Source organism: Macrobrachium rosenbergii, chromosome 23 (genome assembly GCF_040412425.1).
Source record: "Macrobrachium rosenbergii isolate ZJJX-2024 chromosome 23, ASM4041242v1, whole genome shotgun sequence".
NCBI classification, from domain to species: domain Eukaryota; kingdom Metazoa; phylum Arthropoda; class Malacostraca; order Decapoda; family Palaemonidae; genus Macrobrachium; species Macrobrachium rosenbergii.
The window spans coordinates 13368495-13385994 of record NC_089763.1 but is presented as its reverse complement, the minus strand read 5'-3'; the positions used below and the strand labels follow the sequence as shown (position 1 = coordinate 13385994).

The 17500-nt window shown below is 41.6% G+C and overlaps 1 protein-coding gene across 2 annotated transcripts in view; it reads left to right on the top strand.

Moving 5' to 3' along the window:
* LOC136851289 (uncharacterized) overlaps window positions 1-16585 on the top strand; it is a 750243-nt gene extending 733658 nt beyond the window's left edge. The window contains exon 7 of one of the 2 annotated variants that reach the window (XM_067125276.1): window positions 15602-16585. In XM_067125276.1, the coding sequence (XP_066981377.1) occupies window positions 15602-15904 (303 nt within the window). In that variant the 3' untranslated portion in view covers window positions 15905-16585. The remainder of the gene's footprint in view (window positions 1-15601) is intronic. The other variant, XM_067125277.1, reaches the window with a different exon arrangement.
* The last annotated feature ends 915 nt before the right edge of the window (window positions 16586-17500 follow it).

Below are 17500 nucleotides of genomic sequence, written 5' to 3'. Positions count from 1 at the left end.
ATATTATATAATATATATATATATATATATATATATATATATATATATATATATATATATATATATATATATATTATATATATATATGTATATATATGTATATGTACATATACTGTGTGTATATATGTATATGTATATATATATATATATATATATATATATATATATATATATATATATATATATAACTCCAATAAGTATGTTTGTAACTACAGAATACATACTTTCAAACACATAATCGTCAATGTGTATCTATGCTTAAAACTTCTGGCTGAGTTTTTACGCTTACAAATATATAATACAGAGACGCCAATATTTTTCGTGGGGGTTACGTGAACTGAGAGGATATGTTACCCAGCCCATTGGCGATTGAAGCTGCTCATTGTCTTGCATGCAGTCACTGTTGCCAAGCTTGCGAGGCCATAGCATTTCCATCCAAGCACTGAATAAACCATAGTATAGCAATAGGCACCAGGTCTAGTCTGTAAACCCCTCCGTGAAAGACCCCCATACTTTAATCCCCCTCCCCCCAACGCGCGCGCGTGCGCAAATACACGTACGCACACACAGACGCGCGCGCGCACACACACACACACTCAGTGCTTATCCAGTTTCCTATCATAATTCTATTTCCATCGATTATTGGAGAAGCCATTTCAATTAGTCTCCTTTAGGGACCTAATTGCTTTCATTAAGATTCTAGATGATGTATAGGAGAACCTCATTCAATGGGAATTAGTGACGTGCGTCGCTCGGGCCAGATAAATGTCCCGATTTCTAAAGACCGAGCTAAAAAATAGGTGTTCATTTGAGACAATTAAATGCAATTTCCTAATTTACAACGGTGCCAGAAAAATAATAGCATTCCCATTTGTGTTTATTAGATTGCCTGGCGTATAGAAGCTGGCAGATGTCTCCGTACTCGATAGCTGTTTGGCAACCAGGTGCTGTTGTTTTGATCAGTCGATGCTGTTACATGGAATCTCAACAAACCCTGAGCTACTGCCAGATTTTGCGAGGTTCATGAAGCGCTTGAAACGTGTCATCATAACACGGGATTGATAAGGGAAGACCAGTGAAGGTTTAGAAAACAAAGAGAATGTTTGGACCAAGTCTTTCGTTTTTTCTATGAAACAGCTAGGTGAGAAATTTAAAAGCAAAGGGAAACTGTTATACGTGGCGTACATGGACGTAGGAAAAGGTAATGACTAAACTGAATAAGTGGCGATGTTGAGGATGTATGACATAGAATATACCTTGTAGCGAGCGATTAAAAGTATTTTTGATGGAAACGAAGCGTGAGATAGCATAAGTAAACGGGAGAGTGACTGGTCTAACGTCAAAATGTGCCCGAAACAAGGGTGTTTTATGTCCCCGTGGATGTTTAGTGTTTTTATGGATGGAAAGACCGAAGAAGGAAGAGAAAGACAATAGATGTCGTGCAATTGCTGGATATGAAATGCGTAGTGTTAAGTGTAGGATGACAGAAGCTTGCAGACGATGCAGTAGTGTGGGGATATTGAGGAGGTACTGCAGAAGCCGGTGGAAGAGTTTGAAAGCATATACAAGATGATTCAAGTTAAGATAAAAATGCAAGCACGAGTAAGGTCGTGAGGGCTCTGCCGAAAGGCTTCTCAGGAGCTAATAAATACCCACATATAGGTACAACTGTAGTTTTATATAATTGTCAAAGAATGGCTAGAGCAAAGCATAATTGTTTTAGTTATTATCGTACGATAAGGAGGTAGTTAAAATACTTTATAAGACTTGATTGCAATCAGATTCTAATCACTGGGTCCAAGTGGCTGTGACTTAAACACATTTCGACCTTGCTGCGTATTTTGATTTTTTTTTGTGATGCGACACGGAACAGAAATGAATTATAATGATCAGTATGAACTAACCAGGAGTTTTCCAGCTTGTCAATCTGTCATTACCGGATACTGGATATTTTTATTTTTTGAGGCCGAAGGACAATTTGGCAGCCAGCCTCATGCCTTTCTCTTTCCCAGGTCCGAATAAAACACAAGACAAAAGAAAATGGAGACTCTTAAAAAAAAGAAAAATGGAAATCTAACATGAATTAGCCATAAAATGCTTTATCTTTTTATTTTCCTTCAATGTCCGCAAACTAAAGTGTAAAAAAAAAAGAGAGAAAAAAAGACGAAATGAAAAATGGAGTAGCCTTTTTTATTTTATCTTTACTCCTTTTGTCATTGATAAAGATAAAAGAACCTTTCCATTTACGGACCAGAATTAAAAGTCAATATTGGAAGTCGACTTCATTGACTCTGTCAACCCATCGCCTCTCTCTCTAAATGAAAGAGCGTGGAGGAGGAGCAGCAGCAGTTGGAAGAGGAAGAGGAAGAGGAGGAGGAGGAGCAGCAGCAGTTTCCGGAGCAGGCCTTTTTTTTCATGTTCTAAACCTGACCCCTTTATGGCGGTTCGGGTCGCCTTGTGGGTTTTGTAGATGGAGTTTGATTCCCTTCCAGAGATGGCCTCTAAACCTCCGGGCTCCACAAGAACTTCTACTGTAACTTCTACTTGTTTGATGGGACTGTTTTCTTCTTTCGTCTTTTTTATTATTATTATTAGTTTACCGAAGAAAGTTACTTTCCAGCTTCGTTTCCTATAACCTGATAGAATGCAATTATTATTTCTATTGTTATTGTTGTCTGAAAAATGTTTTCTTTATTTCCGTCCATGTCACATAAAATTTTCATAACACTCAAATCAAATCGTAACCAAATTTCTTTCATTACCTTTTCTCTGTACCTGCTGTTGACTAAGTTTCGGAATAAATCCGTTACCGATATAATGTGTGGACGTTAGCGGTTGGCATCCAGCCTATCATACCGCTCATTACCGTTCATTAACCTATACTGGATTTAAGTGATAAGTGCATACACACGTAATTGACAAGCGAATGAAAGCTTACTAGAATATCCTTTGTAGTAGCCCTGGACTTTTCTTCATCGGAGAAAATAGGTGATGTTTCCATGGTGTGTGTGTGTGTGTGTGTGTGTGTGTGTGTGTGTGTGTGTGTGTGGGCGCGCAGGGGGATGTGTCGTACTACGATTTCTGGAAAAGGATGAATGGATCTTGATAAGCATGAGTGAAAACCACCATCAAGTGATTAGGTCGCGATGGAAAACTCTCGACCATTATTATTCAGTTTTGATATTTCCTGCCCATTAAAGAAGGGCACGAAAGAAAAACAACGACAGAAAATATATGGAGGGGGGATGGGGGGTGGGGAGCGAAATCAGCATTTAATTTTTGAGTCGTAGTATTCTGGTAGAGGTCTGGTCTCCAGAGAGTTTTTCTAAATAATTTTGTACCATTCTTCGTATTAGGTAAATTGAGGACATGTCACATATGTGTCAATAATGATGGTAGGTTAGCACTGAAAACACAATGAAGAAAAAGTATGTCTAGTTCAAATATCCAGGAACAATTTTGATTTGTATATGGGTAAAATCATAGATAAAGAGTAGGAAATTTTCATGAACTTTAAAATCCATTTCCGTTCCTACACGCGACATTTTTAAAATTGTTTATTTTGGTGTTCTACTATGCTTGAAAATGTGGTTACCAGTGTTTCCATCAAATTTCTTCCAATAAATGCAATTATGATAAAAGAAATCCTTTCGTTTTTCTGCACTACTCGCCCGACTGGCGGTATCGATAAAGAAAAGAGATCTCTTGATACATGATCATTAACCAAACTTACTGTTAACAACTAAAGAACTCCAAACAGTCTTTTTTGAATGGCAGACAGGTGATTTTTTTCTTTAGCGTCATGTTCCTGTCTTTCAGATTTGAAAACACACGCGCTCGTTTCCGTTCGTCGTATATATGAGAATATCTCACAGACACTTGTTGTAATAGCAAATGTGTTCCTTGGACAATGAGAGCGTCTTGTCGTTCTAGCAAGTAGCGGTACGTTTATGGAAGTTAAAAACTCTTTCTTGAAAGTTACGGAATTGTATGTGTCGCCACCATGACCTTTTGCTTAATTCTACGATTCCCTCTATTGTTCGTCTTCGTCCTAATAGGGTCGGCGCCTTTTTCCCTTTCAAGTCCAATCCCTTGACAAAGAAAGGACGATTTTCTCAAGACAAAAGGTTCCTCTTGACACAAAGCGAGCAGTGATTCTCTGTTGAGGCGCTTTTCCTTATTATAGTACCACGATGTGTCTCCCCGTGTTTTTTTATTTGTCTTGAATCATCTTCATCTTGATCAGCTTGTTATTGTTCGTGTCCTTCTTTGATTTTAACCAGTAAGTCGTTTGTTTTCTGTCTTGACTGCATGAGCCGAATGACTGTGGTCGATGCTCTTGTCCCATCGATGACGTCTTTTTCTATTTTATTCCTCTATTTCATTTCATTTCATTATTTATTCCTTAGTTGCATCTCTATTAAATTTAAAGAAACTAAAGAGTAAATATAAACATGTCGCCATCGCTCCTCCACCTCCATCTTTCTGTTGCATGAGAGGTGTCTATATTCTTCCTCCATCTCCCTCTCTCTAAAAAAAAATCTGAGTCCCTTGTTAGTCATCAAGCTGAAGTAGATTTGCTTTGCCACTTTAGACGGCACTTTTTTTCTTTACTCGAGAATGCAAATTGACACAACTGTACTGTTTTCTATCAAGAACTTGTTCATTTAGAATAGATGAATGGGTTGAGTAGTAAGAAAACAGACATGCGCGCCTTCATGAAAGCTTGGCAGGACTTGGTTCAACTAATCGTACTACACGAAGAACAGTGAACAGTAAAGCAAGAGATAAAAGAACAACAATTAAAAAGAAAGATCAAGAATATCTCGTAATGAAACAGCTGGGGAAGTGAAGGGTAGAAATATACAATACTGCCCTGAATGGAACAGAACATTCGTATTCTTTACCCAGAATTGAAGGAGATAAGTGTCTTCCAAGTTGTACTGTTGCGTTAGAAGTTAATGATTGTTTCAAATAACGGGAAGTTCAGTTGGAAAATTGAGTGCCATGAAAAGTCAAACACAGGGAAATGTCCCCTTGCTTTCTTTGTAATCACTTAAGACAATTTATTGCACATTAAGTTTCTCAACTTGTATTAGCTCCTTTTGGAGGAAATTTACTACAGATATTGTTGGCTGAGATGAGACGTGAAACAAGATCATCTAAAATGTAGGTTGTTTATTAGGTAAGGTTGCAATGCAACAAGGACAATGCTTGTGAGCAACCGAACTCGGAGAGGGGAAGCAGCGCACTGCTAAACATTGGATTTGATTGTGTTTGGTTGCCACTTCTCAGTATACATATGAGGCAAGAATACAGTTGCCACTTACAGTCTTATGTACATGGGAGGCGAGAATACGTTATACAATGACAAATACATGTTACCTATAGATTATAGTGTAACTACACCTCCCTCACCCCTTCTCACCCTTAGTCCCATCTCAAGCAGGTTTATTCATCTGGAAAACCTGGGAGATCTATGTGGGGCTGTAGGAGGATTCTTTTGTGTCCATATGAAGGTCCATAGGGATGTGAGGTAGAGGGTCAGCGCCAGGGGTTGGTACTGGGTACAAGAAGCGCCCATTCCTCCAGTATACTTTCCACTGGGAAGACGTACTTCATAGTCCCTTAATCTGCCATGACTCATGATGATCCCGACCTTGTTCCAATGGTGAGAAGTCGGATCCTGGATCCTGACTGACTGCCCAACTTCTACATGGGGTAGGGGATATGCATGTTGATTGTACAACCTATGTACAAGTTCGGCTCTGGCGGCAGCACAGTGATCGCAGTCCTTAGCTTTCTCGAGCCATTTCTGCGAGAATAACTGATGATGAGCAGGCACGCAGGAGCAAAGTGGGTGGCCATTTAGGATTTGTGCAGGGGAGCAGCCCATGAAGTTTGGAGTGTTCCATAACTCCAAGAGGCCACGGTCAAAGTCTTCTCAGTCGATGTAGCCGGAGGGCGCTGTCTTCAGTATAAGATGCTTCACAGCCTTCACAGTGGCCTCGGCATGGCCACTGAACTGCAGGTAGTGAGGGGAAGTAACGAGATGATGTACTCCCCATCGGTCCTGAAGCAAAATGGGACACAGACCTGCCTGAAATATCTGCAGAAGATCCTTATCGTTGCAGAGGGGGCAATGCCAGTGTAGCATGTGGCAACCACTGGCCAGCCAGAAAGCCTGTCGGTCACAAAGAGGAATGACTTCCCCGTGACATTGAAGAAGTCCACTGACACAGGGTGGTCGTTGTTTTGAAGAGGTTCCTGCTGAAGGCTGGGTTGTAAAACCTGGCAAGGCTCACAAGCTTGGACAGTACTTGTAATGTCAGAGTCGATTCCTGGCCAGTAAACTGTCTGTGGTGCCCATTGCTTTGTGGCCTCTATTCCTGTGACTGTCTTGGAGTCGTGATAGAGTGCGGCTGCGAAGGGCACAAAAAATACAATCCTTGCTCCATAAAGTAAGAGTGCAGTGTCAACTGAGAGGCTGTCCTGTAGTTCCAGAATGGGAGCAACAAATTATGTAAGTTATAACGGTTGGTAGGAAAGCCTAAGAGCACGCAGTCTTGAAGACAGATTGTATGATGGGTCCCCCGTCACTGAATCATGAAGATCTTGAATAATCCTGTCAGCGTCCTGGGGTGAGGCGCCAACCTCTTGGGCTGCTGCATGAGCAGTAGCGATGGTCCTGATGTATGTCCCAGCCTCAACACATTGTTTCGTCCTGTGGTGTGAGCTGGCTGAAGGGGGCACACAACAAGGCACCAGGTATATCGAGCTGCTTGCCAGCATGCCACACAGCTGTGAACAGATACAGTGAGATTTTCTCCTTGAGACATTGCAAACGGGGATTCTCAACCACATCCAGTGTGTAGTGGTTGAGAATTTGGCACCAGTGGGCATTTGGACATCTCCAACTCAGTTGTGGTGTAGAGCGCTTCGGCATCTGCAAGGAAACGAGAGCCACACTGTTGTACTAAGCGGATTCTTTCATTGTCATGGTCCTGTAGAAGGGCATATCCTAGTCCATTGGGCCAAGGAGTGTCAGTCTGTAGGATAACTGGATCAAAGGAGGCAAGGACTGGTGGGCTAGCCAAGGCAGTCTTTATTCGGCGAAATGCTCCGTCCTGATCCGCAGTACATACAAATGCACGCCTGGGACGCATAAACAATCTGAGAGGCTGAGCTACATTACCTGTCTCAGGCATAAAGTCGGCCAATTGGTTCACTTACCCTATGAATGAACGAAGATCCATCAAGTTTGTCGATGTAGGGAAGCCCTTGATTGTTGCTACTTTGTCGGGGTCTATTGAATGCTGTCTTTGGAGATCCGAAATTTGCAGAAGGTAACACGGAGGCGGCGACCACAAACTTGTGCTTGTTAAGAGTGATGCCAAACTTGCAGCACCTTGTCAACATCCCATAGGTTCAGCATAGATGGCTGGGGAAATCCTCGTCCTATAACAGGATGTCATCCACTACCTTGACGCAATTCTTGACACCTTGCAGACTCCTCGAGGGCAATAGGCATCTCTTGTGGCTGCAAATCTCATTGGACCTCTGCAGTGCTAGAGTTAGCCATAGAGTGTGATGAATGTGGTTAACTTTTGATCCTCCTCTGCAAGTTGCACTTGCCAGTACCCATGTGGGACATCTGCAGTGGTGAAGAACTTGGCCTTCAGATCAATGCTGCCAGTGTTAGACAACAGTGAGGGTGAAGGGTGGGCTGGGCGTTTTACTTGGCTGTTGAGGTTCTTGAGGTTGACAGTGATTCGAACGCCTTTGTCCTTAGGTACTACAATGAGTGGGGACTGATGGTTCATCACCGGCAGGCTTAATGACACCCTAATCTACCATGAACTTGAGCTCTGCCTTGACTTGTTCCTGGAAGGTATATGGTATCTGGCGGCGAGGTGTGCTGATGGTGAAAGATATATCTTCCTTAAGATGGATTCACATTGGGAGTCCTTCCATCGTCTGAGTGGGTTTCTTCAGTTTTTCCTTGGAGATCAGGATGTCCTTGAACTCTCTCATAGAAAAAGGTCTCTGGTTTTGGCAGGTGACGTGGTGGCATGAAGAGGCAGCTCTGAACACCTATTGACAGGGGTAACATCCAGAACAGGTCTGGAAAACTCTGGCGGAATAATGGCCAACTCTTTGCAGTGGCTATACTGACAGGGCTATATTGACAGCAGTGGTGTTGGACACCTTCATGGACTTAGCTGAGAGATCCTGTTCAGCAAAGATCCAAGGTGAGAGTGGCTGTGAAGGAGCTGAGAGATCCTGTTCAGCAAAGATCCAAGGTGAGAGTGGCTGTGAAGGGGCTGAGAGATCCTGTTCAGCAAAGATCCAAGGTGAGAGTGGCTGTGAAGGATCCTAAAGGCAGGTGTCATCATAGAGCCATCTGCAGTGAACACTGGGGTAACCAGTGGAGGTTGTAGTGCATTCCTAAGAATGCACAGAAGGTTAAGATGCTGAGGGCCCATAACAGAGATGTCAGCACCTGTCTCACAACATCTGAACCCTGGATGTGATGTCACCATACAAGAGGGAAACAGAGATTGGCTGCGGTGTCTTGATAGGAGAGGGTCTTCCCATCTGATAACAGCTGGTGTTCTTGCCCGGAGAGGGTGTTGTATGCTTGGCACTGTTGTATTCTTGTCTTCTTTCGGCAGCACTTGTCATAATGTCCCTGTTGGTTGCAGTGGTGGCACTGGACCTGTCTAGCGGGGCACCTTTGTGCCTTGGCCCAATGTCCCTCGTGGGCACATTCACTGCAGGTACTGTTTGTTGCTGGACACTTCTCTGTGGATCCGTTTGTGGGGTTGCACAACTGACATGAAACACTCTGTGATGGTGTGGTAGGGGTGGCACCCTTTCCATGTTTCTTCTGCTTCCTGGGCACACAGCTGAGAAGGCAAAGCACGAATTGCAGAAGTGGCCTTTCTGGTGGCATCATAGGTGCAACACATGTTGATAATATTCTGTAGAGAGGCGTCGGTGTCGAGGGCTGTGAGTTTCTCAGTCAGTTCTTCATCCTTGCCTACCATAGAGGATGATCATCCTCATCTGGGTTGGCTCACAAACTAAAGATCTACCGGGACAGACGTCTACTTCCTCTGCAATGTTCTCGAGTCTTATGTAAAAGGACTCTCCCTCTAATTGTTTGCAAGTAAGCAGCTCCCTACGACGTAGATTCTCGTTGCAAAGGCTCTTGATGTGTCCTTGAAGGGCATCCAAGACTTCAACACTCACTCCAGTGTCTAGGGTGTGCTCAAGGATCCTTTGTGTCTCCAAAGGCAAGACATCCTCATCTGGATTAACTGTTTCTCTCTGGGTAACTTGGGCAGATCCACCATGACTTACTAATCATCCCAGAGATGTCGCCATTCCCAAAAATTTGAAAAGTTGCATCTGGATGAAGGGGGTTTGGTTCTGGGCCATTGCCTTCTGTGGAGGGAGTACTGATGGGGTCACTGTGCCCTCTGGTGGTGAGGTAGGAGCTGCAGGTTTCAAAGGAGGTGTGCTGGGGCTTCCTGTGGTTGCTTGCTGTACGAGGGGAGGGGATAGCATTTGCAGAAAGGCACTGTAGTGGTCTACTTCCTGTTGCCTGCGAATTTCGTCGTCCTCTCTCTGTCACTGGACCCTTAATTCTTCCCGTTTTCTTCGTCTCTTATCCTTTCCTCCTTTTGTCTGATCCTGGCATGATCCTTGATCTGACATTTCTCCAGGTATTGTATTAGTGAAAGGAAAACAGCTGATTGGGGTATCATCATCTGGGGATGGAGAGCAGTGGGGACTGTGGACAGTAGACAGGATCTTGTAAACACGGGTCGAGTGGGGTGTCGTCACATTCGTCCCGAGAAGGTCGAGAATCCATTGTGAATAATGTTCTGTTTTGTAAGAAAATTAAATTATATTCTTCTTATGTCCTAAATAAGCAATATTACAAAATATATAAAATTAAATTAATTAATTGGTAACCTACCAACTTCGAAACTGCACTGTCGAAATTCACCATTCAGGCCCCCATATATGTCTAAAATTTAGGCCTAAAATAACAACCATATATTGCACTTATCTGATTCCTTTCTGAATTAATTCTTTCTAGAAGCAGAGGAGTTTCTTAAGCACTAACACCATCCACTCTAAAGGAATATCCCTATCCAACTGACGTTTGCTCTAGGTTATAAGCCCAGTTGTATGGTGTTTCATTATGCAACTTAACTTATTTCTTATTTATGAATATTATGAATTTTATCAGAATATCTCAATTAATACAAATATTGCTTTCATTTTATCATGAATAGATATGTATTCAACAGTAATTACTTTGTCTTATCTAATAAGAGATAATGACGTTACTTAAACGGTAGTTAAGAATCACATAACAGATTTACCCTACAAAAACTTAAACACCGTAAACCAGTTTCAACAGCGGAACGTTAACCATTCTTTCAGAATTGCTATGCAAGCTAAGCTCATGTTTATTTAATATTACGGAACAAAAATATATTTAAATTTGTTTTCCTTATTTATTTACCAATAAGACTTAACTAACACATATTTATACGTCATTAATCGCCATTTATTATTATTTAATAATTATGTATAGACTTGTATTACTCTAAATTAGACATTGTCCACTTATTTTTACCTAAAAAGGAATTACTTATTTAATCACAATTATTATAATTTTACTTCACATAAATATCAAATCCATTTATTCAATCAAGTAGGCTGAAAACAGAATTTAACAAAACGGTACAGTGTCAGTATTTTAATTAGTGTGGGAAATATTGGCACTAATTGGCTCATTAGCATCACCTTACACTGCACATATGGTACACTGTACCTACCAGCAAATAAAGTCCATTGCAGAGAGAGACCAACGCAAGTAACTGTCGGTTTTCTTCTGATTTGCTGTAAGTCTCCTGCATCTTCGCTTGCTTCTTGTAACTTCTTCCTGTAATTCCTCACTGTGCCATGTTGGTTGGGATGAGATGTGAAACTAGCTCATCTGAAATGTAGGTTCTTTGTTTGGTAATGTTACAATGCAACAAGGACAATGCATGTGAGCAACTGAACTTGGAGAGGGGAAGCAGTGTACTGCTAAGCATTGGATGTGAATATGTTCGGTTGCCACTTCTGAATATACATATGAGGCAAGAATACAGTTGCCACTTATCAATATACAGTGTTATATACAGGGGAGGCGGGAATACATTATACAATGGCAAATACATGTTACATATAGATTACAGTATCTACACCTCCCTCCCCTTTCATGCTCATAGTCCCATCTCAAGCAAGTTCTTCATCTGGAAAACCTGGGAGATCTACAGTATGTGGGGCTGTTGGAGGACTCTTTTGTGTCCATGGAAAGGTCCACAGGGATGTGAGGTAGAGGGTCAGCGCCAGGTGTTGGTACTGGGTACAGGAAGCGCCAGTTCCTATAATACACTCGCCCACTAGGGAGACGTACTTCATAGTCCCTTGACCTGCCATGGCTCATGATTATCCCAACCTTGTCCCAGCGGTGAGAAGTTGGATCCTGGATCCTGATTGACTGTCCAACTTCTAGCCTGGGTAGGGGACATGTAAGGCGATTATATGACCGCTGTAGAAGTTCGGCTCTGGCGGCAGCACGGCTATCGCAGTGCTCAGCTTTATTGAGCCATTCCTGCGAGAATGACTGAGGATGAGCAGGCACACAGGAGTGAAGTGGGTGGCCATATAGAATTTCTGCAGGGGAGTGGCCTGTGAAGTTTGGAGTGTTCCGTAACTCTCAGAGGCCATGGTCGAAGTCTTCACAGTCGATGTTGCTGGAGGGTGCTGCCTTCAGTACAGGCAGTCCCCAGTTAATGGCGGGCTCAGTTAATGGTGATTTGGTTTTATGGCGCTTGTCTAGCACTGAAAATCACTGATTTCCGCCGATACATACCTAACAGAGGCGCTGATAACCGAAAATCGACGCTTTTCTTCACCGATAAGCCCCGAAAATCGCCGAAAAAGCGCCGGAAATCGACGATTTTCGGTTACTGGCGATTTTCGGTTATCATCACACCCCCAGAACGGAACCCTTGCCGATAATCGAGGACTGCCTGTATAAGATGCTTCACATCCTTCAGTGACCTCAGCATGGACATTGGGCTGCAGGTAGTGCAGGGTGTAGAGATGATGTACTCCCCCATCGCTCCATGAAATCCCTGAATTTACGGCTGGTGAATTGAGGTCCACCATCGGTCCTCAGGCGAAGTGGGACAACGACCTCCCGGAAATATCTGCAGAATATCCTTATTGTTCCAGAGTCGGTAGTGGCACTGTAGCATGGGGCAACCACAGGCCAGCCAGAAAGTCTTTCGCTTACGACGAGGAATGACTTCCCTGCAATGCTGAAGAAGTCCACTGACACAGACTCAAAGAGCCTAGAGTGGTCGTTGTTTTGGAGAGGTTCCCGCTGGAGGCTGGGTTGTAAAACCTGGCAAGGCCTGCAAGCCTGGACAATAATTGCGATGTTCGAGTCGATTCCTGGCCAGCAAACAGTCTGTCATGGCTGTCGCTTTATGGCTTCTATTCCAGTGTGAAAGTCTTGGAGTCATGATGGAGTGTGGCGGGGAAGGACACAGGAACTACAATCCTTGCTCCATAAAGTACACGTTCAGCTTCGACTGTCCCATAGTTTCCAGAAAGGTAGCCCTCATATGTCTCAAATTTAGGCCTATAATAACAACCATATATTGCACTTATCAGATCGTTCCTGAATTAATTCTTTCCAAAAACAGAGGAGTTTATTAAGCAATGAACACCATCCACTCTAAAGGAGTGTCCCGATCCAAATGACGTTTGCTTAGGTCAGTGGCTCTTAACTTTTTTTCATCCTGTAACCCCCCGAAACTCTTCAGAATATTACTCTAACCCCTATAATAAATTTTGAAATGGTGAACCTTGTGAAAAGGGGGCCCGGGAAAGGGAGGTAACAAGCTGCACTCACCAAACTGGTAAATCCCAACTGGCTAACCCAAATATATGAAAATAAATTATATTCTCCCGAATCGTTTGTGACAACTCCCCTCTGAGAAGCCTCAGACAACCCCCCGGTTAAGAAGCGCTGCTCTAGGTTAAGCCCAATCGTCAAGGTCAATGGTGTTTCGTATGCAATTTTCACTTATTTCTTATTACTTTCATTTTATTATGAATAGATATTTATTTAAAAATACTTACTCTGTCTTATCAAATAAGAGATAATGACATTACTTAAACGGTAGTTAAGAATCGCACAGCAGATTTACCCTACGAAAATTTAAACACCTTAAACCGGTTTAAACCACATAACGTTAACTTTCTTTCAGAATTGCTATACAAGCTAAGCTCATAATTATTTAACGTTACGGAACAAAGCAATATATTTAAATGTTTATTTATTTATTTACCAATAAGACTTAACTAATACATTTATATGTCCATAATCGCCCTTTAGTACAAGTCTATACATAATTATTAAATAGAAATAATCTAAATTAGACATATTGTCCACTTATTTACCTCAAAAGGAATTACCTATCGAATCACAATTATTATAATTTTACTTGACGTAAATATGAAATCCATTTATTCAATCAAATAGTTGGGAATAAATTCCTAACAGTTTACCCCCACACAGGCTTAAAACAATATTTAACGAAAAGGTACAGTACCAGTATTTTGATTGCAGTGCGTGAAATATTGGCACTAGTTGGCTCGTTAGCACCACTTACATTGCACATATGATACACTGTACCTACCAGTAAATAACGTCCAGTGCAGAGAGAGAGAGAGAGAGAGAGAGAGAGAGAGAGAGAGAGAGAGAGAGAGAGAATCAAATCGGGCAACTGTTGGTGTATGGTCCTCTGTTGGCTTTCTTCTGGTTCGCTGTAAGTCTCCTGTATCTTCGCTTGCTTCTTGTAACTTCTTCCCCTAATTCCTCACTGCCCCATATTGGTTGGGATGAGACGTGAAACTGTCTGATCTGAAATGTAGGTTCTTTATTTGGTAAGGTTACAGCGCAACAAGGACAATGCATGTGAGCAACCGAACTCGGAGAGGGGAAGCGGAGTACTGCAAGGCGTTGGATTTGGATTTGAATGGGTTCGGTTGCCACTTCTCAATATACGTACATGTGAGGCAAGAATACAGTTGCCATTTATCAATATACAATGATATATATATGGGAGCGAGAGTAAGGCATACAGTGACAAGTACGTGTTACATATATACACAGTATTATAGTGTCTACAATTATTATTATTATTATTATTATTATTATTATTATTATTATTATTATTATTAGATTTTCAAGGATTTTCAGAGGAAGGTGATGGTCGTCTGGTGATATGACCCAGGGATTATGTTATTGACCTATTTTCAGGTTCATGAGGTCGCACAGATGGCCAAAAATCCATAAGAACTGGATATGGAAATCTATCCAAAATATGTCAGGTTATTCACGAGCCTATCAGTTTCCAATCATATGTTACCTCAGGGCCTTAGGGAATTTCCTCCACGATAGCGGATTACGTTACGTAACAGAAGTGAAACTGTTTGAGACATGCAGCAACTCTCTTCCCTGTACTGACTGAGCTGATAAGAATCGAGATTGAACTAAACTAAATTTTTTTAATCAGGAAAATTATGAAAATGGTGTCTCGTAAATTGCTGCTCAATCAGTAGCAGTGCCAACTGCATGATTGTCTGGTCAGTGAGTTATTCGATAATGAAATTTAAACATCATGTATAACGTTGTATAACATCACGCTAAAACTTCTGATCTCTCGAGTATCCTGTTATTTTTTTGTTTCCAAACTGCAGTGTTTGCAACTACTAATTTCAGAATGACGAATGAGATAATCGGTGCTTTCTCTGGCATAACGAAGCTTACTCATTTTCAAGGACAATTACTAGGTTTTAATATTATTATTATTATTATATTGCTAATATTATTGTGGCTTTTATTGTTATTGTTATTAGTGGTGTGACTATGTAAAAGAAAGATGCTGGCTTGCTTCTTCCTTTAGAGCAGAATCTGTTTAAGATTTGAGTGTGAGTTACCAACCCGGCTTAAAAAATAACATTCTTTCTTCTGATTAGTGGCAGAAATGACAAAGGTTGTAATTGCGATCATCAGTATTACCTACAATATCGAAGATTGTTAATGTTACCCCTAAGTGACACGAAATTAGTCAGTATCTTGAAGATAATTATTTACCGTCAGGCCTAGTTATCGGTTTTTTTCTTTGCCGTCCGAATTTTATGGACCATCTAGTTGGCATTAGAAAAATAAATGAATTAATTATTGTATCAAACGCACATTAGGTTACGGTAATCATTAGGTTATAGTAATCTTGGTTAACACCAATGACAGTATGAAAAACTTTTGACTGTCAGTTATCTGTAATATGTTGATTTTCATTCGTTCTTAGGTGAAAACAGTCACATTACTGTATATGTCAAAAAGTGAACGAGATAGAAGACTAGTGAACAAAAAGCTGTATGTGAATAAACTGATGAACAATAGTATGCGACTCAAAGCATGCATTAATGCTCCCCTTTCTCTCCTCCGCAGGGATGGTTGGTGCTCTACTTCCACGGATGGACGTGGAAGTGCCACGGGCTGTGTTGGCTCCGGCGACAAATAGCGTCCTCACGGCGCGTGGACGACCTCTCCCTGCCCCTCACAGCCCGATATGACCACGACCTCGCTCACCAGCCTTTGATCCCGTCGCAGGTTCCCAATCCAGCTACCCAACCCCACACGACCGTCACTCTCGCCCCTCCCGCCACGCCTTCTCAGCAGCCTCCTCCCCAACAGGAAGAATTCCCCCTGCAGCCGATCTTCCCGTTGCACGAGCGGCGGGAAGTGTACTGATGAGCCCTCGTGAACCTTTTTTGAACTCTTTCACGCCCTCGACCCCTCTCCATGTAACTCCAGTCATCCTGAGCCCACCCTCCACATTGACCCATTTTACCTGTCCTTTCACGTAGAAGACACGAAATGGCGCGCGTGAAACGTTGTACGCAAAACAGTCGGCGAATGTTTGTCTCTGATGAAGCCTGTGTCGGAACGTTGGCCGACTGTTTCCTCAAATGTATGTCAAAAATGTTTGGCATTACATCCAGCTCAAACTCAAAGCATTCTCCATTTTGAATCTTCAAACGCATAAGCTCATCCACGAGACTAGAAAGAAAGAAAGAAAGGTCCTCAGCTTTAAGCTGGTTTCAAGCCGAGACGAAGCGTATGCAGCAGCTCTCCTCACCTCACCTCACCTCACTCTTGGTCGTCAGCGTTTCCAGTGATGTGTACACCAGGGGTCCGGTCCCCGCATAGCCTCTTCCAAAGACCCTCTCTAAGCCCCCTATGGGAGATCGGACTCCATACATGTGAGCCCCTTTTTTTAGACTAAGGCTTTGTAGTTATTCCAAAAGACTATTATGATAGATATTACGATCGTTATTACCGTACGTCTTAAGGAGCAGATATGTGTCACTTCCACCGTAATTTCCCTCATGTCATGCGAGATCAGGTCACGACCATTTCATACTTCTCAAATTCAGCGTTTTTTTTTTTCCTTCATATCCTGAACGTCATAGGAATCATCAGTAGAAGTAACTCCGGATCTCTTCCACCATGTTTTTATCATAATTCCACTAGCAATTCCTTTCATGATGTAGGGGGAATAAAACACACACACACACACACACACACACACACACACATATATATATATATATATATATATATATATATATATATATATATATATATATATACACACACACACACACACACGGTAATGTTTATTCAACGCCAACTGTCAATTATAATACTGAAATCAGATTCCAACACTTGATTCACTCAACTATTGACCCATTGCGTCTCCCCCCACCTTTTTCCTTTCACGCCGTAGGGATAATAAACCATTTGTACATGCACTAAATACAAGGAAAACCATTCATACTTATTGATACTAATAATTTCAATGATTGCTGCGCATATGCAGAAATGAACGGTTTATCGATTTAACAAAGGCTTCCATACATGTATATGCCTACAAGATATTACTCTTTGTAAAAGGAAATTAAATCATCTTCCCGAACTTTTGTACCACCGTCCTTTTGGGAATACTGTCCTGAGCCAAATAACGATCAATTCACTGACAAAGGCCAATTACCCTGTAATGGTAACGGAAATCCAGTTCATCCTCATCAAAGTCTTTCGAAGCTGACTTTTACCAAAGGAGCGATCTCAATCAAGAAAGAAAATATGCTGACACCAGAATTACAGACTTTGCAATTAAGCAACTTTAGACAATCATTACATTTGTTAAAAGTAGGAAATATACTAGATAAGGCCATACAGTTGGATATATATATATATATATATATATATATATATATATATATATATATATATATATAAAATATATATATATATACATTATATATACATATACATATATACATC